Source organism: Ochotona curzoniae, unplaced genomic scaffold (assembly GCF_017591425.1).
Source record: "Ochotona curzoniae isolate NIBS_2020 unplaced genomic scaffold, NIBS_Ocur_1.0 patch378, whole genome shotgun sequence".
Classification (NCBI taxonomy): Eukaryota; Metazoa; Chordata; class Mammalia; order Lagomorpha; family Ochotonidae; genus Ochotona; species Ochotona curzoniae.
The window spans coordinates 204,825-217,801 of NW_024466948.1; the positions used below are offsets into that span (position 1 = coordinate 204,825).

Sequence of the window (12,977 nt, forward strand, 5' to 3'; positions counted from 1 at the left end):
CTGTAGCGTGAGTCTTGCTGGGAAGGGAACACATGGAAAACAAGTTAGGTGTTATTCGTGCCCAACAAAGGGTGCACTGTGGTGTAAGGATTTTCATTCCCAATGCTAGATTAGGGTTGAAAGAGTAGAAAATATGTCATACAGTAAGGTAAGTCAATTAAGCATAGACCAAATAAAGGTAACTGCACAGTTTTGAGGCCACAAATATTTGTTTTGGAAAGTATTTAGATATGATTATATGAAAGAAACCAGTATTTTTTACATTTAGGTAACAGTCTGTGTACAGCCCATTTAAAAATTACGTGGTTTGATCTTAAGTTCGTGTGAGTCGTAATTATCATGCAGCTTGCTTTCTGTGTCATGAGTTCAAAACCGAAATCAGAGGGCTGACAATTCAACGGCATGTGATCACCCTGGTGTTGTTGCAAAAAGAAAAAAAAAAAAAAAAACAGGCAAAATGTTAAAAGGAGAAAAGTAAATTAGAATTGTGAGTAGGTGGGCTATTTGCAAGTTTTCATTTGCACTTAGTGATGAAAGTTTATACCACTGCTTTTGGTTTCACGATAGAATAATTGATCGCTTAGATGGAGTCCGCTTGTTGTGGTCCCTGCTGAAAAATCCTCACGCGGATGTGAAGGCCAGTGCAGCGTGGGCCCTCTGTCCATGCATCCAGAACGCTAAGGTAGGAAGTCAACCTGCCCCCGAATCCCTCGTACCGTGTTCAGTCATGTCACCGGGATCACTTACTACGCCCGGATGCATCTGGTGCAAATGGGTGCTGCGGTACTTATGCTCTGGTCGTTTCCAAGCCGTGCCTTTTCCTTGCATGTCTCAAGTACTGCCCCACGAACCTGCAGTTAGGGGGCAGCGCTTGCCAAGTTCTACCAAGTTCTACCAGGTCAGTGCCAATGAGATGACGACTGCCAGGGTGGAGAAGAGTTGCGCGCGCATCTCTTGCGTCACAAGCGCCTCTCAGAGAGTGAGCATGCGTGCTGGCGCCTTTGCTCGCTGAGCATGCGTGCTTCACACCTTCGCCGCAGCTGCAATGAGAGGCCACTGACTTCAGTATGGCTTTGAAAAGCTCACGTGGTGTCACTGAATCTCATTGGTCATCTGTGAACAAATTCTTTACTCTAGAAGTGTCTGTCATTGTAAATTCTATTGTTTCATCTACAACATTTCTTTGCAGAGTGTTTCTTTTGCAGCACGTGTCTGATATATATATATATGTATTTTTTCCTGTGGGTTTAGAGATTGCTTTCGAGAAACTAAAGCGGTCTCTCATAAAAATTTCTGTCTAAAGGATTATATTACCTAATGAACACAGCATAACTCTAGATATTATCCTATGTAATGTTTTGTGATCAGTGGATCGAGATATGTGGTCAGAGTAGAAGAGGCCTATTACAGACTTCTTAGTTGAACCGTATTTTATGTATAAAGCTCTCAAATGTTGGCCTATAGGAACAGGCACAATAGGATGGAAATCTACACATGAGAATACAAGGCAGCAGTGAAAACGAATGTATTTTAGCAGTCTATTCACCAATGTAGATAAATCTCATAAGCAAAAGAAAAACAATTTGGGGAAATAGATACTTAATGTGATCCATACTACCAGTTTAAAGGAAATTTTAAAATTCATCTTATGTATTTGAAAGGAAGAGTGATAGAGAAGGAGAGAAATAGAGATAGAGATATTCATCCACTGATTCATTTCCCAAATGGCCGCAAAAGCTGGGACTGAGCCAGTCTGAAGCTAGGAGCCAGGCACGTTAGCAAGGAACCAGATTGGAAGTGGAGTGGCTGGGATTCAAGCTGGCACTTTGGTATGGGAGGTGACCATTGCAAGTGGTGATGTAACGTCCTGTACCATAACACTGGCACCCAAGAAACTTCTAGAAATGCAGATCTAACTGATGTACTCTGGGGACAGGAAATTTCTTGGTGAAAGATCAGTACACATCCTTAAAGGCTGATTCTTAATTGGCTAATTGACTCAGTCGGTACAGACCTCTATGTAGATTATGAATAATCAGGATCATCACATATTTAGGGAACGCTGTGATTTCAGAGGGATGCACCGAGATGAATAACAGTTAGGACCAACTTCAGAGGTAACGAAAATCATGTAAGGAACAGAATATAATGATATATTTAAAAAATATCTTCCAGGAGACCTGAGGGCTGATACCTTATCCAAACAGCCTGTTCCGAAAGAAAAACATTCACTAGTTATAAATGTGTTCTGGAAATTAAAAATAATTGGCAAAAAAACACATTTAGCAGGAGGAATGAATATTAGTATCCACGTGGCTAAATAGTCAATCTGCACTAAAAAAGCTAGAAAACATTTTTAAGTGTATAAAAAGAAAATAAGGCATGACTGAATAAGGGGAGGAAATAGTAATTTTCTTTTAGGGCAAAGTTGCTTGTACACTGAACAACTGAGGAAATATACTTGTCTTCAGATTGAAAAGAGCATCTTAGGGCCCTCTCTCTGTGTCTCTGCAGCTCTCTCTCTCTCTTATATATATCATATATATATATATATATATATATTTCCAGAAATTAAAGTGAAAAGGCCACAAAAGAGCACAAATCACATCAGCATAGACTTATCATCTATAATAAATAATAAAAGAAAATGAAGCAAAAGCTTTACCCCGACTTCAGGGCAAATCATTTTCATTCTGGAAATTTAGATTCTGCAAAAGTAACGTTCGCAGGCCAGTGCACAGTGAAAAACATTTTGCTTGTAGAAATGTAACAACTCAGGAAGTTTATACCCCTTAAAACTTTCCTGGAAAAATAATTGCTTTAGAATATTTTCCAGCAAGACAGAAGATTCTAAGAAAGAAATTACCCTGACTGTAAGATACAGGAACAGTAAGTTTATGGTTGGAATTTGGTCAGATACGATCCTGTGCTAGTCATATGCTTAAATTCCTAAGAAGTAATTCCCCCCAGAAATACCGCAAACAGCGTCATGGTAACCATTTGGTTCTAAAAGTTAACGTTTGATTAAAAAAAAAAAAACATGCTGAGCAGGTGGGAATTGAGTACAGATAGTAATTCATTCTCAGTGGCCATTGTGTACAGATAGTATTTCTACCTCGTGCTGGTATGTGTAAGTTGCATCCTTTTCTTAGGGGTTTCAGCTCTGAATCTGCCCGTCTCATCACGTGCTTGGGACACTTTGCACTGCTTTCCTGTTCAGAAATGCCAGGCAGGCTTTCTGCGTTCCATCCTTGGCCGCACCCTGTGTTCCTCACCTTTTGTCTCTGGCTGCAAAGCCTGGGTTAGATCCAGGGCTGCACGAAGAGCTATTTTTTGTTCGCTTGCTCTTGGGCTTCCTTTGTCCTCTGCTCACTTCTCGCTCCACCCACTTAGTAGAGTGGAAAAAAACCGGCTGGTGAAGAGACCTTTGCTTGCTCATGTCTCTCTCCGATAGGTGTGCCCTCCTTCGGCACAAGTTGATCATTAGGTAATGCAGGTGGAAGGTGACCTGAACAGGGCGAAGGAGTGTGTGCCTAGTGAGGTCATGGCCATAGCTGATTTGACAGTCGTTAGAATTCGGCTTAAGATAGCAGTCGTGGGAGTGAAGTAGAACAAGAAACTGATGTCTGGTTGGGATGTTAGGTGTAAAGTGGCAGTCAGCAAAGACTCTGCATTTTCTAACCCTGATGACTTGGTCTGATATCACTTTGACCACACCCGAAAAGAACACGGTGTGGGGTTTGTTCTCTCCTCTAGGTCAAGATCGTTTGGATATATGAATCTAGCTGCTAGGGGGGGAACACTGAGATTCTTGGCTGGAACCATCAGCATGTAGGTGAAGGAAGAGGTCGGAGGGCAGGCGAGAGGAGACCAATGGTAGTGTGAGGTCAGAAAGGACAGGAGTGATTGGGAGAGGGTGACTACAAGAAAGAACAGAAGGCAGGTCAGTCAAGAAGTTAGTGGCTGGGCGCCCAGCAATATCATTGGCCTCTGAGAGGGCAATTGTCTTTGAAGATGGAATTGAATGTACTTAATGTGTCAAGTTGAGGTTCGTTGCTTATGGCTGTTTCTATGGAGACCTGAGTTTAATCCAGAGCGAGGTATGATATGGGAAGAAGAAATCAAAAGGATTAATAGTCCTGTCTTGTGGTTCAGCGATGATGAGGAGGAGACTGTATGAAATCCAGAAGGTGGTTCAGGTTTACTGAATGTAAAGCAAGGGAAAGGAAAGGCCCCGGTGCGTATGTGTACCTGGAGGTTGAGCAAGAGAGAGCACTTACAAAGTAAGAGGCTGAGAAATGCAAAAATGCCCGCAACGCTGTGCTAGAATATGTCACCTAAGGGTGTATTTTATACCTGACACTGTAACACAGGCCAATGGGAAACATTTTCTCCAATTTGGTGGTTCATCAGATACAGTGCATTTTGCATCTTACAGTCAGCTGCCTCGTGGATTGGTGGGAATACTGCGATCAAGGAAACAGGAACGTGTGTATTTTCACCTTTGCTCTGCACAAAAGTATTTCCACCTTTTCCCCATGCCTGACACTTTTGCGCATCGTTGGAGATTGACGCAGGACTAACGGTTCTGACAGCCATGCTGGAGAGAGCAGCCATTGTCAGTCAGGGCTGAGAGCAACCACCAGGGCGCAGGCAGGGCTCTGCCCCTCAGGGTGCTGGCCACCTCTGTCAGGCATGTGACTATGTGAGGGTGGATTGGGGGCGGGTTCAGCTATGCTTAAACAGATGTTACATGTTTTTTTTTTTTTAATATTGTTAACAACATTTACTTCAGAACACATTTTCTGGTCATCTGTGATGCAAATGACAGGTGAACATCGCATCTCATTTGGGATATATTTAAAGCCACAGTAGCAGAATCAAAGACTGCTGGAGCGATTTGTGGGGTAATTCAGATGAGGATCAGTTGGTGTTGCATTTGCGTCTCTCTTATTTGGTTTCATTAGATTCACAAAACAAATGTTACATGTGAATTTTACCCACAAAATATTCTTTCACCAGCAGACCAGTAGTCTATTAGAAAATTGAACGCTTCCCTTTGTTTTGGGAAATCAATTACATCATATATGAGGAGATTTCAGAAGTTTCCATGGAAAATGAAATAGAAAGTAAATGTATATATATTATTGCAAAAAATTTTAACTTGTAATCTTCTCATGGCTTTTGATAGCTGATCAGTGACAGAGAAATTTGCCAGGTGCAAATGGTCTGGTTTTTCAGCTTAATGATCATCTGTCCGTTTTGTAGACGACTGAAAAACATGCTGGGTTTTGCCAAACTTGAAACAATACTTAAGAGAGGAAATAAGAATGTTCAGATAGGAAGCTAGGCAGGGCTGTTCCATGGACCGAGAAGTAGAAAAAGTCAAATCAGAGTGAGTTCAATCCAGAAACGAAAAAGAAACAACAACAACAAAACCAGTTTTATTCTAGTTTTTAAATGAGTTTTACTTAAAAGTCTACATGTAAGATCTTTCTTGCATCAGGCTAAAGGATTTGTTTGCCTTCAGTTAAGGTTGCTAAAAATGCAGAGGTCCTGAAATGTGACTTCGGTAGCGAGATTATTTGGTAAATGTCATGCACTGCTTGTCTGGGTTGTGAAAAATGTGAGAACTTTGCAAGTGGAAGGAAAAGGCTGCTTCTTTCAAGGGCAATGATCAAACGCATTTTTGGAGAAAAAGAGTGGTTAAACAGGTGGTCAGGATTAGGAAGTTGTGATGTAAAGAATGCAGGGAAATCTGGCAAACATCCACATATTAAATTCTTTTTTCTTAAGCAGCAAAACTGCCTGTCGCAGAAAGTCAATTCAAGTGTCGGCTCCCTGAATAATAAGGTATTGGAAGGTAGCAGAATGTGTGTGTGTAACTGTGCCATTGTTGCACTTTCCTCCCCTTTGCAAACGTGGAAGAATCGTGTTTCTTTCTTAAGAGATCTGCATCTTTACTATTACTTCTCTCTGTGAAGGTGACAAGACAAATTTTCCTGATTCTTCTTTCCACTAGTGAGTTTTCAAGATTATTGGCAACAATGTAAGACTATTGTCCCAAATCTAAACATGTAAGTACGTTTGCTTTTTTGTATGAAACGATTAGCACCATCCGTATTTATGATCGCTGCTCCCTTATACACTGAATAGCAGCCAAGTATTCTTTCTTTAGAATAAATGCTCTAAATGTGCAAGAAGTCATGTGTGGAATTAGAAAACTTAAACAGACTGGCCTCCAACTCGGTAATAGATCCGTGAGCTCCTCCGGCCTCATAACCTGCTTCAGCTGAATTTTGCTACTTGTTTAGAAAAATAACGTCTGGTTTTGAATTTTGATCTTGGAAGGGGCAAAACCTCCAGTAATTTCAAAACCAGTGACATAAGAATCTGCTCCAAACAGAAAGCCAATCAGAGAGATTGGAGCAGTCCGAGCCAGGAATGTGGAGCGCCCAGTGTGGCTGAGGCCAGCTCCCGACCGCAGGTGTGAGGGGACGCAGCTGGTCAAACAGGACAGGAATTTGACATCACTCCCTGTGGAACCTCAGTGCCTGATGAGCTGTGCCCACTCAGAGGGCCAAGGAGAGCCTGAAGCAGGCATGGGCAGAGCTTTGCTTTCACACTCAGAAGGCTGCTGTAAACATGGTTTATGACCTTGGATTTGGCTGTGCTGGAGATGTCAAATGCATAGCGGTCCAGCAGTAAGCCATAGAATCAACACAGTTTAAAAAAAGAAAGAAAGGGGGGGGAAAAAAAACCCTCTACAATCTCTGTAAAATGTAATTTGTGCTTGCTTTCTGTCCAACTGTTTGTGGCCTGCTATTATTTGTAGTCATCAAATAGTTTTAATATGCTCTTCCTCCAGCTTCCAGTCCCGAAATCCAAAAAAAGTGACAAACTAGCTTCTAAAATGCGTGTGTGCACCAGATTTCAGTGCGAGGACGTGTAGAGCCAAAAGACCTTTGGCTTTCCTCAGCTCCCGTTCTCCCTTCTGCCAGGCTCCCATCCCAAGTGCGCTGCTTTCCAGTCCAGGAAGGGGTGGAGTGACAGAGCAGTGATACGCGGGATGGAACGTTGCAGCTGTAAGGGAATAGCCTAGTCTAAATTGTTAGGTACAGAACACATGGCAGCTATTAAACCTCTCAGTCATTGAATTGAGAACTGTGGAGTTGGTTAAGAGTGACTAATTTATTAAATTCGCTTAAAACATCTGAGATCATGCAATGTGTGGTCATCAGAAACTCTGCCTCCTAAAAATTCAGTGAGTCAGACTGCGAGCTGTGAACCCAGTTAAGGGATTTCAGTTCGCTTACTCCGTACTTGACCCAATGAGGTCCCTATCCATGAACTCCCCTATGTTCTGTATCCACCAGCTGCTTCTTACTACTGACTGCCCTCCTGGCACACCTTAAATTCTGTAGTCGGGGTCTGGCATCATGGCTTAGCGGCTAAATCCTTGCCTTGCAAACACCAGGATCCCATGTGGGTGCTGGTTCATATCCTGGCTTCTCCACTTCCCATCCAGCTCCCTGCTTGTGGCCTGGGAAAGTAGCAGAGGACGACCTGACGCTGTGGGCTCCTTTCCCCCCGCCCCATGGGAGACCTTGAGAAACCTCCTGGCTCCTGGCTTTGGATCAGCTCAGTTCCAACTGTTGAAGCCACTTGAGGATTGAACCAGCAAACAGAAGATCTTTCTGTCTCCTTTGCATAAATCGCATGCGCTTTTCTGATAAAAGACACTTACAAATTAAAAAAAAAAATCCGTAGTCAGTCATTGAGCAAAGTCCATTTAGAATGAGTTCAAATCCATGTGCCCTCTTTCTGTCTATGGCGTCTGATCAAGTCCCGGCACTTCTGTTCATCTTGACCGTGACTGGAGTCTGGCAGTTGAATGTTACTAGAAAAATCGTGCAGTCATGCCGATTACTGCCATTAAGCACTCATGATCAGCAGCGTCAAATTAACCATCAAAATGAAGTTTTTCCTTGAACTCCGTTGCCAGTCCACCACGGGACACACTCTTCCAGCCCCAGGAAGTAGGTAGCCACTAAATCGGCAGAGAGGAGTCCGGTTCAGTTGGCGGAGGCTGTTGTGCCCCAAAGGTGAGCAGTAGCTCAGTTCTGACACCCGTAAAAGTCTATACTCGGGTTTGTGTCTGTAAAATTCCTGTGCTAACATGCCACGGGTGCTGCTGTTGCATTGCTTTCTGCTTCTCACTTCTGCTAAGAAATAACTCTCTTATGTTTCTTTGCTCCCTGGAAGTTTTCATCTTCCACTTCTTTTAGGTGTTCCCTCTCTTTGCCTCCTTGATGGAGTTGTATTATTTTTGGTGTTATAAGAAATGGAATTGTGTTTTTGCTGATTTTCATTCCAGCTTAAAGTGCTTGGATAGTTCGTGTCTAGGAAATGCACTAATTTTGTATCTCTGTTACTGAGTTCGTTTGTTAGTTGTAACGGTTCTTGCAAGGCACCTTCAGGTTTCTCTACATGTGAAATAGTGTCGTTAGGAAAAGATAATTTTGCTTCTTTCTTTCCAGTTTGAATTTCTAAAGGAAAAGATAACTTTGCTTCTTTCTTTCCAGTTTGAATTTCTAAAATTACTTTTCCTGGCTTCATTTCTTTCACGAAGACCTCCATTACCGTGTTGAACAGAAGCAGTGCGCAAGCACATCTTTGGGGATGGCAGCACCACAGGGCCGATGACCAGTGTGTTGCACCGGCCCTTTAACTTTCCCTTTAAAACAAGATGCAGTATGCAGGTTGATTTCCTTATTATTATTTTTCTTAAACCAAGAGCCAGGAACTTCCTCCAGGTCTCTCTCTGTCATATAGCTTTTTCTTTAAAAGATTAAGTTTAATTGAAAGAGATAGCTAGATAAAGAATAGACAGCCTCTTCCATATGCCGGGTCACACGTGAGGCAGCCACAGCAGCCAGGGTTAGGCCAGGCTAAATCCAGGAGCCAGGAGCTTCGTCTGGGTTTCCCACATGGGTGCAGGGGCCCAGGCACTCAGTCTGTCTGCTGCTGCTATCCCAGGCACATTAGCAGGTGGCTGGATCTGAAGTGGAGAAGCCGGGTCTCGAACCACCCGTGTGGGATACCAGCATTGTAGTCAGTGCTGTGTGCTTTCTTACTGCACTATAAGGTTGCTTTAAGTCTTCGCTCTCCTTCTGCTCCTGTTTGCTTTGTTTTTTTCTTATTTTAAGTCAGTTTAGCTAAAGACTTGTCAATTTTGTTGATCTTTCTGAATAACCAATCTGTTGGGGTTTTCATAGCTTTCCGTGCTGTTTCTCTATTGTTGTTACAATTTCCGTTTAATCCACTAGTTGTTTATCCTTGTAAGTGTATTGTTTGATTTTCACGTATTTGTGAGTTTCCCAGTTTTCCTTCTTGGGAGGTTTCTAGTTTTATTTATTTGTTGCCTTTGGAAAAAAAAAACACTTTACATGATATAGTCTTTAAAAACATGTTCAGACTTGTGCTTTGCCATAATGCATGCTCTATCTTTGAGAAAGCTCAACAGACTCCTGAAAAAACATGTGATTTTTGCTGTTGGGTGGAGTAATTAGGGTATGTCTGTTAGGCCCAGCTGATCTACATTGTTGTTCAGGTCTTCTGTTTAATATCTTCTCTCTCGATAGGCTTCTGTTAAGTAGTGGCATACTGAGGCCCGCTAAGGTAGCCTGGCAGCTAAAAGTCCTCGCCTTGCATGTGCTGGGATCCTATATGGCCACTGGTTAGTGTCCCAGTGGCCCCGCTTCCCATCCTGCTCCCTGCTTGTGGCCTGGGAAAGCAGTAGAGGATGGGCCAAAGTCTTGGGACCCTGCACCAATGTGGGAGACCTGGTAGAGGCTCCTGGCTTCGGATCAGCACAGCACCTACCATTGCGGCCACTTGGGAAGTGAGTCAGTAGACGGAAGATCTTCCTCTCTGTCTCTTCTCCTCTCTTTCCAATAAAAGATGGAAGATCTTCCTCTCCTTTCCAATGGAAAGGCGGATATTCAGAGAGAAGAGACAGAGAGGAAGATCTTTTGTCCGATGATTCACTCCCCAAGTGACCACAACAGCCAGTGCTGTGCCGATCCAAAGCCAGGAGCCAGGAACTTCCTCCAGGTCTCCCACGTGGGTGCAGGGTCCCAAGGCTTTGGGCCGTCCTCCACTGCTTTCCCAGGCCACAAGCAGGGAGCAGAATGGGAAGTGGAGCTGCAGGGATTAGAACCGGCACCCATATGGGATCCCGGTGCGTTCAAGGTGAGGACTTTAGCCGCTAGGCCGCGCCGCCGGGCCCTATACCTTATATTATTGATGTCACAAATTAGGTCTTTGTGTATCATGTTCCTATTAACTCGTTTAAAATGTTCATAGAAAATTCATATGAAAAAGCTACCTGGATTTTGAAACTTTTGTACCAAAATAAACATTTTGTAGAAGATATTAAAATGGAGACTGACAAAGAGGGAGGGACAGAGTAAAAGAGAAAGAAAGAGAGGTCTTCCACCTGCAGGTTCACGGCCCAAGTGGGTGTAACAGGTAGGTCTGAGTCAGTCCAAAGCCAGGAGCCAGGGACCTCGTCCTAGTCTCCCACAGGTGTTTAAGCACGGGGCTTGTCTTCTCCTATCTTCCCATTAGCAGAACGGGTTAGAAAGTGGAAAATCCAGAACTTGAGCCAGCACCCATATGTAGGACATTGGCACCACAAGCAGTGAATTAACCTGCTGTGCCACAACACTGACAGCCATCCTTATCTTTTGATCCCATTTTGCTGTGAACTTCTGGAGGTATTTTTGTACTTCTAAAGATTTTTACATATGTTTCTTAAATCCTGAAAACCAAGCGTTTAAAATCACTAGAATACTGTTATTTGTATTTGTCTCTATATAATCTTTATTAGCGAACTTAATATCTTGTGTAGCTTTGTGTCACTATCCAAAATAATTTCATTCCATTTTCAAAACTCCCTTGAGTGACTTACATATGGAGCAGGTGTATTGGCAGCTTTTGTTTCTTAGGACAATTTAAATTTCCCCCTCGTCCTTAAAGCATGTGTTTACCAGATTCAGAATTTGTAGTAAGCACTTTTATCTTCCAGCACTGTAAATATATTATTGCGTAATATTTGGGCCTGAAATGTGTGTGTGACTCATGTCTGCGTGTATTTTCTCTTGCTGTTGTCCACAGCTTGTTGTCTGTGGCTGTCAGCAATCTGGAGGAATGTGCCCCGGCGTGCGACTTGTGTACATTGAACCCCCGGGATTTGTATATCCGGGTACTTCGTGACGTTTGAGACATCTGCATTTATTTGTTCTTCTGATCCTTCACCTTTCTTTATTTCTCGCCTCAGGATTGATCAGCTCAAATGACCTGCGTTTATATTCACGGACCTGTGTGTGTTTCAATCGGCCGTTATACAGATCTAGCATATTTTTCGATTCAGTTATCAATTGGCACTTTCAGAATTTCTGTTTCTATGCATACACACTTACAATTTCTGTGTTCTTTCGCTCTGTTCAGATTCTTGTGATTTCTTTTTGTTCTGTTTTCCTTTACCTTTTTGAATATGCATTTTTTAAAGATTTATTTTTTATTACAAAGTTAGATATACAGAGAGGAGGAGAGACAGACAGGAAGAGCTTGCATCCGATGATTTACTCCCCAAATGAGCTGCAACGGCCGGTGCTGCGCTGATCCGAAGCCAGGATCTGGAAACTTCTTCCGGGTCTCCCACACGTGTGCAGGGTCCCAAGGCTTTGGGCCGTCCTCGACTTTCCCAGGTTTCCCAGGCCACAGGCAGGGAGCTGGATGGGAAGTGGAGTTGATGGGATCAGACCCGGCACCCATATGGAATCCTGGGTGCGTTCAAGGCGAGGACTTTAGCTGCTAGGCCACCCTGCCGGGCCCTTGAATATGCGTTTTTAAAAGACTGTGTTCTTTGGAGAGGAAGATTTGTACAGAGAAAGGAGAGATGGAGGCAGTACATCTGCCTTCACTGGTTCACTCCACAAATGGCCACAAAAGCCAGAGCTGAGCTAATCCAAAGCCAGGAGCCAGGAGCATCCTTCTGGCCTCCCATCTTGATTTGGCCGCAGGGTCCTAAAGACTTGATTTACCCTCCACTGCATTCCCAGGCCACAAATAGAGAGCCAGCTAGGATGTGGAGCAGCTAGAACATGAACTGGTGCCCATATGGGATGATGCTGGTGGAGGATTAGTGTGCTATGCCACCTCACTGGGACCCTCTTTGAATATATATAAGACAGATATTTCAACATCATCGTCTAGTAAGTGTAATGCATTTATTTCTGTGACGATCATTCATGAAGGTGTGTTTCTTTATGTGAACCATACCTTGCTATTTCTCCATATCATTTAAGGTCTTTGGTTGAAAGTTAAGTGTTTGAAAGAGCAGCCACGGGCCTGGCACAGTAGCCTAGTAGCTAAAGTCCTTGCCTTCCGTTAGCCAGGATCCCATGTGGGAACCAGTTCATATCCCGGTTGCTACACTTCCCATCCAGCTCCATGCTTGTGACCTGGGAAGGCAGTGGAGGATGGCCCAAAGCCTTGGGACTCTGCACCCGTGTGGGAAACTTGGCGGAAGCTACTGACTCCTGGCTTCAGATCAGCTCAGCTCTGGCCATTGCAGTTAATTGGGGAATGAAGCAGTAGATGGAATATCTTTCTCTCTATTTCCCTCTGTGTGTATGTGTAATTCTGACTTTCCAGTAAAAATAAATAAATGTTAAAAAAAAAAGGGCGCCTGGCGCAGTGGCACAGTGGTTAAGGTCCTCGCCTTGCACGCCCGGGATCCCATATGGGCGCCGGTTCTATCCCGGCAGCCCTGCTTCCTTTCCAGCTCCCTGCCTGTGGCCCGGGAAAGCAGTCGAGGACAGTCCAAAGCTTTGGGACCCTGCACCCTGTGGGAGACCTGGAAGAGGCTCCTGGCTTGGGATCGGCATAGCATCGGCCATTGCGCTCAC

At 43.7% G+C, this 12,977-nt stretch overlaps 1 protein-coding gene across 1 annotated transcript in view; it reads left to right on the forward strand.

The window, feature by feature from the left end:
* The window catches only part of LOC121167496 (outer dynein arm-docking complex subunit 2-like), a 148,228-nt gene that overhangs the window by 62,576 nt on the left and 72,675 nt on the right, over positions 1 to 12,977 (forward strand). Inside the window, exon 11 of the mRNA XM_040996937.1 lies at positions 568 to 682. Coding sequence (XP_040852871.1) covers positions 568 to 682 — 115 coding nt within the window. The remainder of the gene's footprint in view (positions 1 to 567; positions 683 to 12,977) is intronic.